The sequence below is a fragment of the Bos grunniens genome, chromosome 6 (genome assembly GCF_055505025.1).
Source record: "Bos grunniens cultivar Pamir isolate PY7600 chromosome 6, Bosgru_T2T1.0, whole genome shotgun sequence".
NCBI lineage: Eukaryota > Metazoa > Chordata > Mammalia > Artiodactyla > Bovidae > Bos > Bos grunniens.
In genome coordinates this window covers 89,052,466-89,072,898 of record NC_141170.1, presented here as the reverse complement: position 1 = coordinate 89,072,898, position 20,433 = coordinate 89,052,466, and the positions used below count along the sequence as shown (strand labels likewise).

The 20,433-nt window shown below is 40.8% G+C and overlaps 1 protein-coding gene across 47 annotated transcripts in view; it reads right to left on the bottom strand.

Moving 5' to 3' along the window:
- Positions 1-3,416: 3,416 nt before the first annotated feature.
- The window catches only part of BMPR1B (bone morphogenetic protein receptor type 1B), a 522,369-nt gene continuing 505,352 nt past the window's right edge, over positions 3,417-20,433 (bottom strand). For all 47 annotated transcript variants that reach the window (XM_086406604.1, XM_086406600.1, XM_086406606.1 and 44 more), the window contains 5 exons: positions 20,221-20,413; positions 18,918-19,215; positions 9,383-9,558; positions 5,377-5,507; positions 3,417-3,877 (listed from right to left, as the gene is read on the bottom strand). In XM_086406604.1, coding sequence (XP_086262730.1) covers positions 3,752-3,877; positions 5,377-5,507; positions 9,383-9,558; positions 18,918-19,215; positions 20,221-20,413 — 924 coding nt within the window. In that variant the 3' untranslated portion in view covers positions 3,417-3,751. The remainder of the gene's footprint in view (positions 3,878-5,376; positions 5,508-9,382; positions 9,559-18,917; positions 19,216-20,220; positions 20,414-20,433) is intronic.

The following is a 20,433-nucleotide window of genomic DNA, read 5'->3' as shown; positions in this document are numbered from 1 at the left end:
ACAGAGAACAGGCACAACTATAGGACAACAGAGTGTTCTTTCCAAGGGGAGAATGAAACCATTTTATTAGGGGGAATGTTAAAACAAAGCCATATACAATTTGTAACAAATACAATTGTTTGTTCCCTAGTTCTGAATAATTACAGTATATACAAATTCAGTAAGGCACTGGTTCCCCAAAAGAACACAAATGAGTCTTCTTTTGAAACAGACAACAAAATCCCTTATATAGTCTAACTTTTCTCCAAAAAATATGGCATTTTTGTTTTGTTTTGTTTTACAAAAGGAATCATAAGTGCTAAATTAAGTCACTTCTGATGCCTTCCTTCCTTTCCACGGCTATGTGACTAAGTTTTCTAAGGAGCTATAACTATAGAATTTTTCAAGTTTAAAAAACTGTACTTCTTTCAGTGCCTTTCCACCTACCAACAAAGAAGAACAGACCAACAACACAAAACACTGTCACTTCTAACGAATATGCATGACTCTAGAAACATGAGAGTCGATCAGCATTCAGTCCTCGCTCTACCTGCTTACGCAGCAATTGAAACGTGTCGAAGAATTCCCTGTAAATAAAATCTTAGCGTATTTTATAAGAAGTTTTGTTTTGAGAATAAAAAGAATGGTCACTAGTGTCTTTCAAGCAGCGCGTTTCAGGAGGTCAGAGACCTGTCTGCTCACACACAATGTTCATATAACACTGCTGCCTGTGATGTAACAATCTACACCCTTTTATATAAATAAATATTATGTTTCACTTAGTACTTTATCATCCATAATATTTTACTCTCTAATCCACATAATGGAGTTGTGCCAGACTCCAAACTGAACATAGTATTTATATATACATATATTTATATAATATACACACACATACATAAACTATAAACCCAAATATCTTAGCATACAAAACTTATATTAGCTAACAAGTAATATTTTAGGATTCCTTTGCAGGGAAAAGGTTAGAAGAAAATTTTAGTCTTTGAAATCGTCCTGAAAGTAAGCAATCATCTACATTATTTCCAGGTCCCCACTATTCTATTGAGAGACAAAACAAAAAAATAAAATTCACTTCTGAGCTACCAGAAATGTAAAAATCAAAATTAATTATTTGGAAGTGAGTAGGTAGTCTCTTTAAGAACAATTTAATATTTCCTAAGTGAGGTGGATTTTGGTAAGACAGGAAAAAAAATCTATTCATAAATAAATTCTTATATCATTAAAACACAATAGTAATTAACATGTCTTTTTAAGTATACCAGGAATAATTTTTAAATGTCCACAGTGAGTATACCAGGTTGGGAATTAGAGAGTAAGCTATCCATTTTTCTAAAGCAACCAAACAAATTATATGAAAGAAATTTGGACACTATCTTAATTTCTTTTCATTTTTCACAGGAACCAACACATCCCTAGAAATCTAGCTTACCTTCAAATCATCACCTCTCCACAGTATATTCTGATTTGAAGTTATCCATGTATAAGAACTTATGAAAAACAAAACCACATTGTTACCTAAGCACTAAGCCCAAACATCACCTAAATTTAGGGAAAATCAAGAAACACAAACATGCCCCCACTTAACTGACATAAATGTGTACTTATTTGTTTTGCAGATGGTCTGATTAGAGGCACTGAAGTTTCTCTCCTAGGCTCAGATGATTATTACACTTAGCTTTAGCCACATACTCCCTTCTAAGCAATCACAAAGAATATTTGACCTAAGAAAAGGGAACATTTACACTATTATTCAGGTTATCTTAATATCAGTAAAAGCAGCATTCTAATCATATTTGGAACCAACTGTTTTTAATCTTTGAAAAAGCAGAAACTTTTTTTTTTCATATTCAAGGATTAAGCAAATATTGTTACAAAGGAGCTGTGGTTATGAAGCATTGGGGAGTGAATGCTGAATACAGAACACTGCTTCCCCCAGACGGTAAGCACAGCTCACAGTCAGTCTCTGCCTTCGGAGGCTTTCTGGAGGAACCAGTCACCAGCTGCAAGCTCACTTCAGAAGTCAGGAAAATATTTTCTCATTTTTCATGCAGCTGTCACATTTCCAAAAACTCTCCATCCTTCAGCCACCAAGTGGGGAAATGAAAATGCGTTATAAAACACTGCCCCCTGGAGTATTCTGGGAAGAATAGAATTGCTGTTTTGGCGGGGCGGGGGGGGGGGGGGGGGGGCGGGGGTGTTTAAGGGCAAAGAGGAGGGGCTTCCCAATTCTTTGCTAAACACAACAGAATTCTAAGAAGCAAAAAAAACCACAGTCGGGAAGCAAATGAATAAGGTTCAGAGGGATGTGTACAATTGTACCCTTTATTATGCTCCTGTTGTTAAGGAATACTAGCCCTGTCAATGATTTGACTCCTGCTGCTCCAAAGTTTTTATGCCTACATAACTGAATAGCTGGAGAGATGTTCTGCACAAGTGCCACGGAGAAGAAAACAATAATAAATTAAAAAGTGAGTTGAACATCATGAAAATAAAAATAAACTGAGTCAGCACTCCTGTGATGCTATCACCTAAGACTTACATCCTCCATCTGTATCTATTCTAGACTCAGTCACGACAGCCATAATATCTTGTGGTCTCCACTAGCATTCCTCTGCTGTTCCATTTGGAGGTTATATTTATCTAATTAAAATTAGTTCAATTAACCTGATGTAAGTTTCCTGTCCTCTAAACTCAGACAGAGAAAAGGCAGATAATAACTCAAAGAAACCCTCTTCGTACACAGTAAGTCATGCACACCTTTCCCCCTGCGCCCGAGGAGGTCTCTTCTGCACACCTAAGACGTAAGCCACGTGCACCTCCATCCTCACCGCCTACTTTTCTGACACCATCTTCTTAGAGCACAAGAGCAAAGTATCTCTATTTTAAAGCGCCTTGTCTTCGACACAACTGACATCCACTTAATATTGATCCTTTCATTTGAGAGATCAAAAGCATGCAGGGGTTCAACGTCCTACACACAAAAGCTTTGTGTTTAATGAAAGAAAAACCCTAACAGAATCAGAAATACAAAGTGGTTCTGAAGAACAGTGTTAACATTTACTTCTAGTAGAGTCACGCAAAACCTTCATTTGTCCCACATCCTCTGAAGCTGCAGGAGGTCACGGGTGGGAATCCCCAGAGGTGGTCCCACACAGGCGGTGCCGGCACCCAGGTGCGTTCACATTGCTGCGGCTGCCCCAGTGCAGGGCTGGCCAGAGTGGTCTGAGGAGGCAGGGGCACGTCGGGGCTTTTAAGATGAGTTCCATTCGGTTCTCCGGCTTCAACGATTGTCTTTTGGTTGGTAGAGTGCAACAACATTTTACCAATGGAAACACATATTTTAATTTACCTTCCAGCAGAGTTTCTGGGAAGAACTTTAGTTGTTATTCTTTAAACTAAAATAGTATATACCTTGAAACATTTACATTTTTGTTTTATTTTGGCAAAATTATCTTTTGAGGAAAAAAAAAAAAAGGCAATCCCAAAATACTGGGCTTTCTTAGAAAGCAACATGCATCATATCTTGAACAAATTACCCAGGCAGTTTCTCCCTCCTACAGACAGACACGAGGAATCCGTGCTTCTGGAAACTTCTGTTTGTCCAGGCTGCTCCCTGAGAGGTAAGAATACACCCTCTGGGGAGCAGGAGGATGTGCGAGGCTGGTACTGTGGATGCTTCTGGAACATCTTTTGCTCTGCCCACACACAGAAGAATATCTGCTGGCTTTGTCCAGAGACACTTACTCCTGCCTCAGAGCTTAATGTCCTGGGACTCTGACATTTTGGCAAGTGTCTTCTTAACCCGTAGGGCTGTCAGTCTTGAGGCAGGATTGTGAGCCCAGCATTCCGTCATGAGTTTCCCCATCTGCCTGAGACACTGCAGGAAGGAAAAGGAAAACTGGACTTACACGAGAGAAACGTATGATCTGTAAGGCTGGCACTCGATACTGGGTTTTAGTTCTGGGTTTCTGAAACTTGAATGTACTTTTAAAAGATAGTCTTAAAAGCATGTAGGCATAAAATTCCATAAAAATTCCTTTCTCATGCAAATCTTAAAGGACTAAAACAAATTTTCATGTCTTCCTTGTGATAGGAGCAAGCAGGTGGCTTTGCTGATTGTCGAAGAGTGTCTTTGAAGTCAGATTAAACAAATACAGAAATACCCAGGGAGCCTGTATTCCGCTGCACACTCCCGGACTGTCTCTAACACTCGATGAACTTAAATCTTTTATCTAATTCCATACTAGTCAAACAAACGTGGTTATTCCTCAATCATAGCTGTCCGCTACAATAATAGCATCACACTATACCATTTAACAAGATTAATGACCTGTGCACAGCCTCACTACAAGTTTCTCCTGCGTTCTCCTGTGGCATGTCAATTATTGGCCTTCCTGTTGAAAAGCACCATTTCGTTTCATTAGAAATCCTCAGTGAAGGGACTCAGCAATATCAATGCCCATAATCACCTTCAAAATAATATAATCTCCAGCATCTTATAAAGCTTTCTGCACAGCTCACTGGGAAACATATGTATTATTTAGCATTTCAGTAACTGGCCGCAAAACCAAAGAATCAAAAGTTATTTTTAAATGCAATTAACACTGAAGAATTAGTTTATAAACAGTGTTCTGTCCATTTGTCTGCACTGGCTTGGATACTGTTTTTTTTTTTTTTTTAAGGGATGCTTCAAACTCCTCTCAGAATGTGGCACTCCCCCAAGTGCTGCCAGACACTCCAGGTCTGAGGGGTCCAGAGTTTCCCAGGGTGGATGGAGAAGGGGTGAGCAAGGCGCAGAGCGGGCAGGAGAGGCAAGGCTGGCCGGCTCACTTCCTGCTTCTGGCAGCTCCTCTCAGACCTGCTGTGTAGGTTTCACCAGGACGCACTCAGAGCCCGACTGAGCGTGGGTTTGTTCCCACAGCATCACGTCATCCTTATTAAGGAAGACCCACAGCACAGTCAGGCATCTCACCTAGGTCACCCTGTACCACTTCGGTGTACAGAAAACTCAATTCTTCAGATGCCTACCTCTTCTCTCATTAAATGAGAGAATGCTGTATGTGAGTCTGTCATGGAGAAAATTCATGATATTTTACACACGCACATTCGGAGAAGTAACAGCCTCTATGCAAGTGTCAGGACATCACCAGTAAATTAAACCATGTTATCAGTTATGTCGGCTAAATACTGACCCATTCAATGTATTTTGGAAGCAGCAAAATCAAACAGGAGAAAGGAACAGATAATGTAACATACTGCACTTATCTCCAAATAAATTCCTGCAATGACACACCATTATCGTCCCAACAGAGAAGACGAATTCCTGCAATAAGTATTTGGAATTTTGGCAAAAGGAGAAAAGACCTCCAACCTCACCTCGTCGCTGCTCCACCGGTTGGGGAAGGAGGGCCGCAGCTTCTTGATACACACGCTCTCCCTCATGTCCTCGTAAGAGGGGTCGCTGGGCACCAGGTCATGATAGGGGAGCTGATATTCTTCCACTATACCTGAAAATACGATCTTAATAAGGTTATTATTTTCTGTGAAGAGGAAACAAAAGTCTAACACACACACTGTTCTCAGAGGAAATTTCTATCAGCACCAAAGACAAGTTCAGGTTGAAAAACAGCAAAAAAAAAAAAAAAAAAAAGCCACAAAAACCCACCAACCTTGGAAAAAATGGGCCCAAATGACACAATATTCAAAAAATGAATAAAAAGCACACGGAAAAATTATTATACACTTTCAAGCCTTTTTTCCTAACTTCTAAAAGCTAAGTAAACAAACATCTCAAATTTACTTCTGATTTTATAAATGCTCTTGTACTCTGTGCCAAAATTTTAAAAATCTATATAAATCTTGTGCAAATTTGGCAGACACACCCCAAACTCATTCTGTACAATATGTAACTATTTCTATTACTGCAATATGAGATTATGAATCTCATAATAAATTTGGCAGTGTATCCTCAGTTCAGTTCAGTTCAGTCGCTCAGTCGTATCCAACTCTTTGTGACCCCATGAATGCAGCACCCCAGGCCTCCCTGTCCATCACCAACTCCCCAAGTTCACTCAGACTCAAGTCCATCGAGTCAGTGATGCCATCCAGCCATCTCATCCTCTGTCGTCCCCTTCTCCTCCTGCCCCCAATCCCTCCCAGCATCAGAGTCTTTTCCAATGAGTCAGCTCTTTGCATGAGGTGGCCAAAGTACTGGAGTTTCAGCTTCAGCATCATTCCCTCTAAAGAAATCCCAGGGCTGATCTCCTTCAGAATGGACTGGTTGGATCGCCTTGCAGTCCAAGGGACTCTCAAGAGTCTTCTCCAACACCACAGTTCAAAAGCATCAATTATTAGGTGCTCAGCTTTCTTCACAGTCCAACTCTCACATCCATACATGACCACAGGAAAAACCATAGCCTTGACTAGACGGACGTTTGTTGGCAAAGTAATGTCTCTGATTTTGAATATGCTATCTAGGTTGGTCATAACTTTCCTTCCAAGGAGCAAGCGTCTTTTAATTTCATGGCTGTATAACATAACGTCAAATGTACACTTTTTTTCTGCTTAATCATCAGAATGTATTCTTACACACTGAAAATTTAGAATACTGTATTCCAGGTGGTGCTAGTGGTAAAGAATCTGCCTCCCAATGCAGGAGACATAAGAGACATGGGTTTGATCCCTGGGTTGGGAAGATCCCCTGGAGAAGGGCATGGCAGCCCACTCCAGTATTCCGGCCTGGAAAATCCCATGAACAGAGGAGCCTGGTGGGCTATAGTCCATGGGGGTCGTAGAGCTGGACACAACTGAGTGACTAACACTTTATTATGTCCTTTGTTGTAAATTCAAACCCATTTATAATCATGAAGGACCAGAAGGTTCAAAAGTTTTCTCAGATCACTCCAACTCACCATTTATTCTGTCCCCTGCTGAGATTACAGATCAAAAATATATGTACTATCTACGTTACTAATTCCTTCTGCTGTGTGTCATCTCCACATAAGACAATGAAAGCAAAGGTCTCCTGGACAGGAGACGCTCATTTCATTCCCGTTCTTCCTCCCTTCCTAATCCTCAAAATGATGGTTCTGGAAATCTTAAGCGAGGATGCTGTTGATCTCATTCAGCTCAGATTTTCCTTGGTGCCTAATGCTCGTGCCTTACCTGGCTGGACGGATGCATGGTGGTGGGGTGGGTGTACAGGCCACCACAGACACAGAGCCAACCACACAAAATTATCAATTCACAGGAGTCTGTCTTTGCGCTCTAGGCCTTACTCCTCTCTCCTTATCATGCAGTAACATTATCAAAATTTTCCACAACTGCTGCCTTTGTGTCTGAAACTTCAAAAATTTCTCTTTTCTCCCAAAGTCTGAAAGGCCTATACCTGGATATGTCTGCTTCACCCAAAAGTATCCAGACTAGAAAGATAAACCCCAAATTTCCAATATCCTCACAAAGGAGAATGTTAGAGAACAGAATCTCTGTGCTTGTCTCCTCTGGAAGAGCAAAGAAACTCATCTGCTGAGAGTCTATGATCTGCAGGCATGAATAGTATATGTTATAATTTATCTTATTAGATTCTCAAAACTATGTTTATAAGATAGCACTATACAGATGAGTAAAGCTGATTTTGAAAGATTAAGTAACTTGCCCGATACCATACAGTTGGTCTTAGACAGAGCCGGGTCTTTCTGACAAATATACATCAATCTCATATGGAGATAAGGGAACATGTTAGTACCTCTCTAACCCCCACAGGCAAAGACAGCCCTAGAAAAGCAACTAATACTCTGCTGTCTACATAAGGTTGGCTTGTTTCCTAAGTAGAGAATCCTGGCTCCTGTATTCCTGCACACAAGCTTTCAAATAAAGGCTTCTTGTAGCCCTATTCACTTTTAGATGTTCAAGAAAACGTAATTAGAAAAGTAATCTACACTCTACTACTCCTTTAACTTCTGTAAACCTATCTTAATAAAAAAATAAGTGTAAGCATATTATTCAAAAACAGACTCGTTTACTCTTAATAAAGCATGAAATCATAATTACAAAAGGAGATTTATAAAATGTCTGTTTAGGAAACTTGTTCTGCATTTGCTTTCCTTTTGACCTAAAGACGTCTCTTATTTCAGAGGGAAAGTTTTCTATTTTTAACTGCTTACACGAGGCACAGAGTTCCCAGAGTGATTAGAAGGCATCATTGAAGATGATCTTTCTATGAAAGTATGAATACCTGTTGATCTGTTGTTTCTCCTTCGTATTTAAATATGACTCTAAACCTAAGTTAAGTCTCTACCAACCAAAATGAAAAGTAAAAATAATAGCTAACGTGTACTGAGTGCTCTTTATACGCCAGGCAGTTTTAATTCTTTTTTACAATCATTGAAACCTCACAACAACCATCTGAGGTAGATACAATCATTCACGTCCTTCTGACAATAAGGAAACAGAAACAAAGAAAAATTTAGTAACGCATCAAAGGTTCACAAATAAATGGCAGGTCCAAGAAAAAAATCCCTGTACTAGTTAAGCGCCTGCTGCTCTATCAGATCCCTGGATAAGCTCAAATTTTTGAGAAAGTGAGGAACCAGCCATCCTGAGGAAAGGCAGCAATGTTACTTTCTGAACCAGCACAACCAAAAGTAGAGGCATAAACAGGGCACTTGATACGGAAAAGCCTGCAACTCAGCTCCTCACCTAAAAGATGTTCAAATCTGCCGAGAGCAAATTATGCAGCAATAAATGAAACACTACAAAAGTATTACCTCTGAATATTTAAAAAAATCTTTTCTTAGTTTTACTAAGGAATCCTTATGTTTACAGAAAAGTTATCATGAACAATAATGACACTCTTATGCTTTAATTTCCTTTTGATACAAACTGATGCTTTCAAGCTCGTTTATGAGGACGTATCATAGAAATTCAAGAATTAGGGGCTTAAACAACGGGTGTCCCCCCACATTGATGTGTCTCCCTTCATCTGTACAGAGAAAGCCACAGGGAAGGGGCCATTGATGTTCGGGGTGAGGCCAGAAGCTGGAAGGGGTAGGAAAGGGGGTTTGACTTGATGGAGTACCTGCTGGAGGAAAAGCTCAGGAGAGAAAGGAGACAATATACATGGTAGAAGGGGGTGAGCTCTGAAAAGGCCAGAGGAAGCTGGCAGTGTGCCTGAAAGAGACTCAGCAGTAGTAGCAGGCGGAGGGAAGGTGGCGAAGACCGTTCTAAGATGTTAAATCCCATGGTTTGGGAGGACTGTGATTGCATCAACAGAAATACAGGAGAAAATCAAATCAAATCTGATTTAGTAAACAATGCAATAACTCTGATTTCTGACCAGAGAGAAAGGATTTGCAGCAGCTCCAGGAGTATCACTGTCACTTACCTCCTGATACACATCTCCTAGCGACCTCCCAAAGGATGAGTCCAAAGCTGTACATGTCGGCCATGATGTAAGACTGAAAGTGGTTTCTGTTCAAGCTCTCATCCAGCACTTCTGGAGGCATGTAGCGCTTGGTGCCAACTCGAGTGTTGGGGGGTATGTCAACTTCATTCGTGTCACTAAGGAGAAAGGCAGGCAAAGCGCTATCAGCTTTGAAGAGGACCAAGGAATGACACGTCGGGGGATTCCTAATTCGGTGCTTTAGTGACAGGTGAGAAAGGATATCCTTTCAAGGTGTAACGTTTCCCTAAAAAATTTCTTGCCAAAAGTTCGATAATCACAGGTCAAAACCCAATGAAGATGACAAGCAGAATGAAGCTACAACATGTAAGATAGCACTGCCACAAGATCAGTGTAAACTCTACATTATTGCTATGAATAAATACCTATTCAATGTCAAAATCACCGTCCATCCCTTCATATATTAGCCCTTAAAACTGGCAGATGCACATGTGAATTTGGTTTATTTGAGACAGTATTTCTTAAGCCAAGTGTTGGGAGGCTTTTGCAGCTACAAACAAGTAAGAAGGGACAGGAGGAGAGGATCAACGAAGATTTGCAAAGGTTTTACTTTGATAAGCAGAGACCTATAAAAAGGATTTCTACTAGCACTATTATTTCATAAACCAAATAACATGTATTTTTTAATAAAAAGGAAAATAACTGAATATATTATCTTTAGCTTCCAGATGATTTCACAACATGATCTATTAATTATTATTATTCTGCATAGACAGGGAGAAAATTCCTGATGGAAAGACAGTCATCTGCAGGCTGGCATGTGGGAACCATGGTCTCAGTGCAGTGAGCTGGAGCCGGAGCTGTGAACCCACTTTGCAAATCTGCCAAACTATGACTGCATGAGAAGCTGACAATTAATGAGAGGAGACATGTAACATCACTTCCAGCACAATGCTAAGCACGCATCACGAGTTCAACAAGTCCCACAGCTCAAAAGAAACTAGTGGAAATATGGAGCAATGAACCCCTGTTTTGATGGATGAATCAACTGCAAAACAGAAAAGATTAACAACAACAAAAAAAAACCCTCATGATTAACCTGAAGTCTCTAGAAAATCTGTGATAAACCTTCCTTTCTCTTGATTCCCAAGAGTTTTTCTTTTTCTTTTCATCAGACTCCACTCACTCTCAACCACTGATATGTTTGTTCTTTTTCCTCAATGCAGAAAACAGCTGCATATATCAAATACCACACTGTTCATCATACTGCATCACAGACAACAGCAAATTTAGCAAAGCACAAGCTGGAATCAAGACTGCTGGGAGAAATATCAGCAACCTGAGATATGCAGATGATACCATTCTAATGGCAGAAAGTGAAAAGGAAATAAAGAGCCTCTTGATGAGGGTGAGAGAGGAGAGTGAAAAAGCTGGCTTGAAACTCAACATTCAAAAAACTAAGATCATAGCATCCAGTCCCATCATTTCAAGGCAAACAGAAGAGGAACAATGGAAGCAGTGACAGACTTTATTTTCTGGGCTCCAAGATCACTGCATAGGGTGACTGCAGCCATGAAATTAAAAGATGCTTGCTCCTTGGAAGAAGGGCTATGATAAACCTAGACAGCATATTAAAAAGCAGAGACATCATTTTGCCAACAAAGGTCTGTAAAGTCAAAGCTATGGTTTTTCGAATAGTCATGGATAGATGTGAGAGGTAGGCCATAAAGAAGGCTAAGCACCAAAAAACTGATGCTTTCAAATTGTGTTTCAGAAGAAGACTCTTGAGAGTCCCTTGGACTGCAAGGAGATCAAACCAGTCAAGCCTAAAGGAAATCAACCCTGAATATTCATTGGAAGGACTGATGCCGAAGCTCCAATACTCTGGCCACCTGATGCAAAGGGAAGACTTAATGGAAAAGACCCTGAAGCTGGGAAAGATTGAAGGCCAAAGGAGAAGGTGGTGGCAGAGGATGAGATGGTTGGATGGCATCACCGACTCAGTAGACATGAGTCTGAGCAAACTCTGGGAGATAATGGAGGGGATCCTCGTGTGCTTCAGTCCACGAGGCAGCAAAGAGGTGGACAGGACTGAGCGACTGGGCAACCACCACCACACAGTGGCTTTGGGGGAAGAAAAAAAACAGCTTGGGGTCGGATCTTACTGCCTCAATCTCTATCTTCAAAAACATAAAACACAGTGTCATTGGGAAAATCTGAAGGGTGGCAGTTATCCCTCTGTAGATCGCAAAATTGTTAACATTTACTAAAACTTATAAAGCTTCATTCTTACTACCATTTAAAATTCGCTTCCATCTAAAATTCTTTAGCTAAAGCTATTTCACCAGATGTGTCACTAGGATACTCATTAGGCCCCTCAAGATCTTTTAAAAGCAACAACTCTGAAGGAGCCCATTTTCCTAAAATAACAGTTAAAGGAAATTTTTTTAAATGAAAAAAAAAAAAAAAAAGAGTTCATACTCCTTTCCATCAGCAAATGTAGGTCTCAGTGCTCTAGGCTTTTTTCTAAGGCTAGAAAGAGTATAAAATATGAATCACGGTATTTATCAGCAGGACATAATAGAAAAAGGTCACCCGTGTACCTAAAGAGTACATAGTAAGGAACACAAAAGAGAAGAGGCTGAATGATAATGTGGGAAAATAACAGATGTCAAAGATGCCACAGAGGCTCCCCCTTCAATTATAAAGCAATTTCTCTCCTCCTCTTCTACCCACTGACACCTCTCATGTGAACACACAGCGGGTTCTTCATTATTGTGTAACCTGTGTGTGTTATAGTTTATGACCTTGAACCACTGGGGGAAACCAGTGCTGGGTTGGACAGAGGATTCTGGGTTCTGTGCAGAGAAACGAGCACGGGGGTTTGCAGATGGAAAGAAGACGGCGAACGGCTTAAATCATCTGCCAGAACATGTTCTGGGAAAGAAAACCAAGAACATGGGCCCCACAGGAGTACATTTAGGCCAAAGGCATACTCTCATAACCTCAGTTGGTAACGATTTTAGATAATTCTTTTCCATTCTTATACTTAGTCCTTAATCTTTTAGTTGGATTTGGGAGGTCAAGAAGGGCTAACAGAATGCGTGGCATGGAGACATCTATGGGAAAACTAAAAACTAATTGGTACTGGAGGATAACAGATTTAGGATTTGTGATGGCCAAACTATTTATAGTTCTCTAGACTCTCATTCCCTCAAACATGGAAAAAACACTCGGTCGAGGACTTTGCTTGTCCATCAGATGCTCCAAAACCAGCTCCTTACTTACACAGTACCCTAGCCACTACTGTCCCTCTCCCACCCTGCGCTCTCCATCCTAAGTGCCCTCCCACCAGCGCTGGAATAACTATCTTCCCCGGGAGAGCTGAATAAATATCTTCCCCTAGAAGAACCTGAATAAATATTCTCCTTTGTGGCATCTCAATGAATATTCATCTTCCAACCAAAGACTGTAAACTCCTCTGAGCCCTGAATGACATCATAATCATTGGGTTTGTCCCTAAGGAGCAGGTCTCCACTCCGTCTCCATTCACCACGTGTCTTGCACATGGCAGTAGGGAATACACTTTAAATGAAAGAAGGAAAAGGTTTTTTAATAGTAAACTTTTCTATGTATGATTTAAAGAAAAACTTAAAAATCTCTATTATACATAGGCCATAAAATGAAACATTGCAGCCATGTAGAAAGATAAATTGCATTTTGTTCAGCAAATTAATTTTGTACAGGACTATCAACCCAATGGCAAAAGCCTTCAGCGCTATATGTTAAAGAACAAACATACTTATTATAAGTAATTTCCATCCAACATTATAAAGTATTAGTTTCTCCAAGACATCCGGCTCTGTCCCTTTTGCCTCAGGAGGGTTTTCCTACTTGAAAGTAATTAAACTACATTTCTCTCCCAGGTATTCAGTCACATCATCTTAGCTGTTTCCAAATAAGGGGAGAGAAAAATGGAACTTGTATTCATGTTCAAGGTCACAAAGAGAAATTAAAGCGATTTAGCACTGGGGCAGCAAAAGCAAAGAAAGCAGAAGGGACAGGAAGTACAATCAGAGGGGTTCTTCCCCAGGCCCAGCGTTAGGACAAGATGCAGATCTTTAAGGACAGGTATGAGTACCTGAAGGAAAGGCCCCAGGAGAGAGAAAGAAGCAGACGAGGGCAGGTGGCCTCACCATCCCCTGCTTTCCTTTTCCGTGGAGGATGGGAGGGCCAAGAGAAGAGTTTGGCAAGAAGAGATGGATGCAGCACCTCTTATTTGGGGCCACAAAGCAAGTGAGAGATTTCAAGGAAACTACTCCAGGTTGGGGATGAAAGCAAAGATGACTTAGGGTATGTATGTGTGTGTGTGTGTCGGAGAGAAGGGGGGTGGGGAAAACGCAGACAGACAGACAGACATAGAAGAAGAAAAAGATACAAGACCAAGGCTTTTCTCTCTGAAAGTGCAAGAAGGCTATATGTACTAAGGAGAGGATGGTAGAGGTGAGGCCCTCTCCTGGGAGAGGGCATCTTATCACTGACACTGTTTAGAACTTCCGCACACGGAGATCATTTTAATGGGTTATGTTGTCTACAAACCGGGCAACCTCTTACTGCCTGTGCCCAGGCAGCTGCCTGCAGTGGCCCAATACTGGTGTCTACAGCGGCGTGTAGACTGCAGGTGTTAGTAGAACTGAGGAAAAGAATCAAAGAGTCCTTGTGGATGCAGAAAGGCTGGAAGTGGGGCCTCCTTCCAGGATCCTAAGAGACCAGAGAATGAACCTGAGCACCCTTCCAACTCAGTGGAGCAGGGTGTGCCTTAAACTCTAGGGTCTCATGCACTGGAAAAAGGACAGAAAGAATTTTATTTTGATGGCAGGGAATAAAGCAGGTATTTAAAAGTATAATATCTATCTTAACCTTATATTAATTTTTTTCATATTAATTAAGCTTCTAATTATGAATCCATAAGCAGAGATTCTTTCAAGGAATGTTACCACACATTTCTTGCAAGAAACTAACCACACATGAACCACAGCAGAGAATACTGAATCACTTGTTAGAAAGACAAAAATGACCTTTCAAAGCATGAAATATTCTCATAGAAGAAGGGACTATGCACATCCTTCATCTCTCCTATTGTATCTTGCAAATAGCTATTGAACTGACTTGCTGAACTGAGCTCTGCCTAGGCAGATGTTAACCAATGAGAAGGGTTTTCTGCAGCACCAACAGAATTCACTGCTCTTATGAGTAAACCCTGAGACATCTCAGGGTTTCTTAGAAAGAGAAGCTTGACATGGAAACTCTTCAAGAAGGTGGATGAGGCTGCAGAAACCCTGCTTGGGTGTGCTGCCACTCGTGCTTGGTCTGTGACTTAACCATGTCCCTTTTTTTGAAAACCACTAAGTATACACACCAGAAGCAGTGGTGTATATGTCACTGAGAGACAAAGAACACTGAGAACCTTCTGGGCCAGACTCTCCATCTCCTCTGCACTTGGACAAATGGGCAGGCATCAATCTGGAGATGTGTGTTACAGCCCAGTCTTCACTGTAGGCTTTCTATATAAAATATAATACCTGAAAGGCCATAAGCCAGGCAGGACTTACTCCCTCACTAAGAAAACATATCATTCTGTCCTTGAAGTACCAGAGGGGCTGTGTGATCCTCCAGAGGGCAGGGTGGAAAGCTCTGTAAGTTCCTTCATGAGATTCCATGTTTCACTGTTTTCTTATCCCGAGAGATTAAGGTTAATGGGAGTGTCTCTCGTGGCATCACCCGGATTCCATCTCCCTTCGGCTGATGAGATGCATCAGCACTTACATCATTTTCAAGAGTGTGCACGAAGAAAACAATACAGCATAAAGAAGTTAAGTGAGCAGGAAACCTCTAACGCATTGTCCACCCTCTGTGAACATCACTGGCTGCTGCTGCAGCTAAGTCACGTCCGACTCTGTGCAACCCCATAGATGGTAGCCCACCAGGCTCCTCTGTCCCTGGGATTCTCCAGGTAAGAATACTGGAGTGGGTTGCCATTTCCTTCTCCAATGCATGCATGCAAAGTCGCTTCAGCCATGTCTGACTCTGTGAGACCCCATGGACAGCAGCCCACCAGGCTCCTCTGTCCACGGGATTCTCCAGGCAAGAATACTGGAGTGGGTTACCATTTCCTTCTCCAAACATCACTGGAAACCTCCCCAAAATGATTTAAAAGCCTGAGAGAACACTTAGCACACAGAGACCACAGCAAAGATTAAGTTCTCACAGGAAGTTCACATGTGAAGTTTGAGAACTCAACACTGAGTTAGCTTTGACCCCACTTGTAGTACAATGCTGTAAATATCTGTGCACATATGCTTCATACTCCCCCGCAACAGGAAAGTCGGGCAGAGTGAAACCCAAAGAACTGTGTACAGCAAGGTTTAAAAGTGAGGCTCAAAAATTGAGAAGACCAAAGTTCCTCTGAAACATATGAAATAAAAACATGAAAAGGACTTCCAATTACCAAATTCAACATCCATTTAATATAAAGGAAACTGAGGCCCAGGGTGGCAAATGATCCCACAGCTGCTAGTTAGCCATATGAGGTCTTTGCGATAGCTATTGAAGTTGTTCATCTGAGCTAGTATCCTCATATCCTTCCTCTCTCCATTAAACAGTCAATATATGCCAAATAAATCTCTGAATTATCCCTTAATGTATTTCCTTCCACTGCTTATATCTGGGTTTGTATGAAATTTGAGAGTTCATTTAGTTCATTCCCATTAAGCAGAACTAAGTTTCAGAAATATAATAGATACTCATTTTCCTGGTTTTTTTTTTAAGGTCTATTAAGACAATGAGTTCTTAATTACTTTGATACTGCCAACGAGTACTGATTCAAAATAATATCTCTAATGGGTAACTCACTATGTCATGTCAAATGAGAAACATCACATAACGACATGGACTCTCAAGATGCCCAGTGAAGAGGAGGGTAAGATGAGGCATGCACTAAAATAATTACAGGGTCAGGCAGGCAAGGGTCAGAAAATTATCACGGGAGTAGAAGAGATGATGTCATCCTTCCTACCTGGGGGATGAGTAAAGTGACTTAGAGGTAACTCTGAGACTGGATTAAGTAACATGGAGACGCAAGGGCATTCCAAGCTATATGTTGTCTGCTGCTGCTGCTGCTAAGTCGTTTCAGTCGTGTCTGACTCTGTGCGACCCCTGAGACGGCAGCCCACCAGGCTCCCCCGTCCATGGGATTTTCCAGGCAAGAGTACTGGAGTGCTATATGCTGTCCAGCCAAAAGCAAACCAGTAGCAAACATGGAGTATACATGGAAAACACACAAATAAGTTCAGCCTTGCAAAATAAAGCATATAAATTGGAGAGTTTTATGTCCATATAAATTGGACATAAAAATAGAAAGGCATATTTAATTCAGCGTGTGAAAAATCCCTGGAGATAAGAGGAAAAAAAAATGCTTTTTCCCTTCATCCCATAGTCCATATGGAATCATTCATTTAAGCTTTATACAAAATTTTGAAGCAACCCCTATATAATGAGCACCAAGGAAAGACTAGAGATGTAAATTTAAGAAAAACATGGTATCTACCTTCACGGAACTTTGTCTCCACTGACAATGACAGAAAAGCAGTCACTGATGACCATACAACAGAAACTCACTGAAAGCCAGGCTTGTAAGGGAATGATAATAGGGGTTCTAAAGGATAAAATTATGAAGTAGTAGCTACTAAAATAAAGGAGAGGATATGGGGTATTCAGATAAAGATAAAAGCATATTACAAACACTCAGAGGTGTGAGAGAAATTACATTTTAACCCAAAGCCAGAGCAAATGATGAAATTACGATGATGCCCAAAATTATGCTTCAAGAAAGTATATCTGGCAGCAGTATGCAAAAGACAAATTGGGAAGAGGAAATAACTACAAAATGCTTTACTCCAGAATCTAGAAAAATGGTAGGAGGCCCCCAACTGGCCCAGTTCCAGCGGGAATATCATGGAGACAGAATTCATTCAACTGAGCAATCTTAGGGAACAAAGGGAACGAGCCTCACACTTTAGAATGGATCCACCAAAACTGGGAAATGGGGAGAGAGAGCATGTGCAGCATGATATTGAGAAGTGGAAAAATGCTTAAGAAAAAGAGAGCAGAACCCACAGAGAGAAAGGAGGAGAACCTGGAATAAACACACTAGGAACACAGGAGCAAGAAAAGTGTGGGCACAGGGGAGGTGGGCCGATGGGAAAAAAGGCTTCTGGTGACAAAATCCATGCTGTCCTTCAGTAAAGGAGCTTCAGAAGAGACGGAGCAGCAGCCAAACTGCAAATACCAGGAACTGCTGGACTGTGAAAGCAAATTACTCTTTAGAACTCTTGAGAAATTTCACAGGGAGGGAAGGAGAAACGCTGGCGATTTAAGAAGCATCAAGGAAAGTTCCCTGTGGTAGATGAGACTTAAAAAAGGGTGTAGGTCAGAAAAAAGAATTCAGAAGAGAGAGAAGATTCAAATCATCTTTATTAGCAGGAGCTCATATTTCTAACTTGAATCTACAGTCCAAAGCATTTCCTCCTGCTTTGTTTTTAAAGACCAAGGACTTCAATTTGCTACCCTCTACCTTCCCCAGTTGGTGAAGACCTTTATATATTTAGGATTTATCATTTTATCACCTCTCCATCTTTACTTCTGGGTGAAAATACCAATCCCTTAGTCCTTTCTCGTCAGTTTTATTCTTTGTCTTGGCTTTTCCTTTATGTCCTTCTCCATATTCTACAGAGTCTCTTTGGGGGAAAAAATCCATAATAAGGTCCAATAGTTTAATAAAAGCTGGGCCTAAACTGAATTTTTAAAAAGCAGGTATAAGATGATCCCTCTTTTCTTGTAGTTTGCAAACTCATTTCGTTTTGTTTTCAAAGCAGAAGAATCATCTTTCTAATTAAATCCTACACGATAAAGGAGCTGCCATGAATACAACAAAGGTAAGCAAACCAGAACCCCAGCTATGGGCCTTCTTCTTGCCCATCCTGCAGAAGCTGCAGTGCTGAATACTGGCACTGCGTTGCTTATTCATTTCTAACATTTCTCATAGAATACCTCTGCAAGTTATCTTTCTTATAACACATAAAAAATGCCTTTATCACTACATAATTGTAGCTCTTTCCTGAAACCTCTTCCTACCTAACAAATGTTATGCAGAATTCTGAGCACACAATCCCAGGCATTAGCAACTTCTTTTCTTAACAGATTCATGACAGCTCAAACCTATGTGAACAATGTCTTGAAGTCAGGTCACTGATAAGCTTAGAAACAATAGAACTGACCCAAACACTGTTTATTTGTTGCAAAGAAGATGTTTCTTCTTTTTCCCCTCCAGGAAAAGTCAAAGTTAGCAACATTCCTCCTCCACTAAATATCCTAGAAGCCCTGAGTGACAAAATGCATCATCTATAAAAAATGATAGAAAAGAACCATAAAAAGTATATTTGTTTACCTTGATACTAACCTAATAAACTTAACAGCCAAGCCCAGGTCAGCTATACAGCAAGTTCCATTTTTCTTCACGAGGATGTTCTTACTTTTCAGATCTCGATGGGCAATTGCTGGTTTGCCTTGAGTACTAAAGATTTCAGTGTGTAAGTGACACAGGCCACTGACTGAGGAATAGGCTAACTTCAACATCGACTTAGTATCTAGGGTGGTGGACTTCAGGTAATCATAGAGGGAACCGTTTTCATGATAATCTGTGATTAGGTACAGTTGTGTCCAGGACCCCGTCCCTTTGATATCTGCAGCAATGAAGCCTAAAAGGAAAGAAGACAAAAAGGGTTGAAGCTACGTGTTTTCTAAATACTACCAGGATAATTCATTTTTTCAACGATCGTCCTTTGTCATAGGTGTCTTTTATTCGGCATCTCATTCGGTTTTCTGATTGTGCTTATGAGAGCATTAAATTACTAATACCCATCATTGTTGCAATTTAGTTCCTAAGTCGTGTCTGACTCTTTGTGACCCCATGGACTGTAGCCCACCAGGCTCCTCTGTCCATGGGATTTCCCAGGCAAGAATACTGGAGTGGGTTGCCATTTCCTTCTCCAAGGAGTCTTCCCGACCCAGGGATTGAACCTGCATCTCCTGCTTGGCAGGTAGATTCTTTACCACTGAGCCACCTGGGAAGCCCATCACAGATAACCAAAACAGCAGGGGTGGAGAAACACTAAGCATTTGTTTCTGAAGACAGGATACCTTTCTAATCAGCAGCTGATATTTAAATTATTTCTAAGTTAACAGTAAATAGTTCATGGTATTATAATTACACATAAGACACTGTTTACAAAACAGGCACACACTCCAGGATTAGCTGACACACTTTCTACTTGAATAATCCAGCTAGATCATTTCTAACTTAAAAAGGAAATCAATTCTCAATATAAACTCTGGATATAAATAAACCCTGCAGATAAAATTCCCATAACTTCACAGTACTTAGACAAAAATGTGCTCCTTCAAATCCCTAAGAAATCTGAGAAATTTTGGTGTTGCATTTGCATTTGCTGTCCCTGAAGAAAAAAAAAATAATTTGAACATGTTTCATTTCAAGCCCACCATCCATTCATAGAAGTGCCTTCGTCATTCCTCCTGTGAGGTCTCCCATTAGATGTGCATGACATTCTTGGGCTCAGGCCAAAAAGAAAATGTCTATATATTTCATAGCAGATCTAGACAGATGAGTTAATATGCAGATGTTAACAGAAAAAGCGAGGAAAGCTAGGAAACCCTGAACATCGCTAATACAGACTTATACTCACCCAAGATGTTTTCATGCCTCATCAACACCGTCTGATATATTTCTGTCTCTCGGAACCAGCTGGCCTCCTCTGTAGTGAAGAACACTTTCACAGCTACCTTTTCGCCACGCCACTTTCCCATCCAAACTTCCCCATAGCGACCTTTTCCAATCTGTTTCACCATCTGAATTTGCTTTGCTATCGTCCTCTGGACCTGTTAAATCCACCAACACA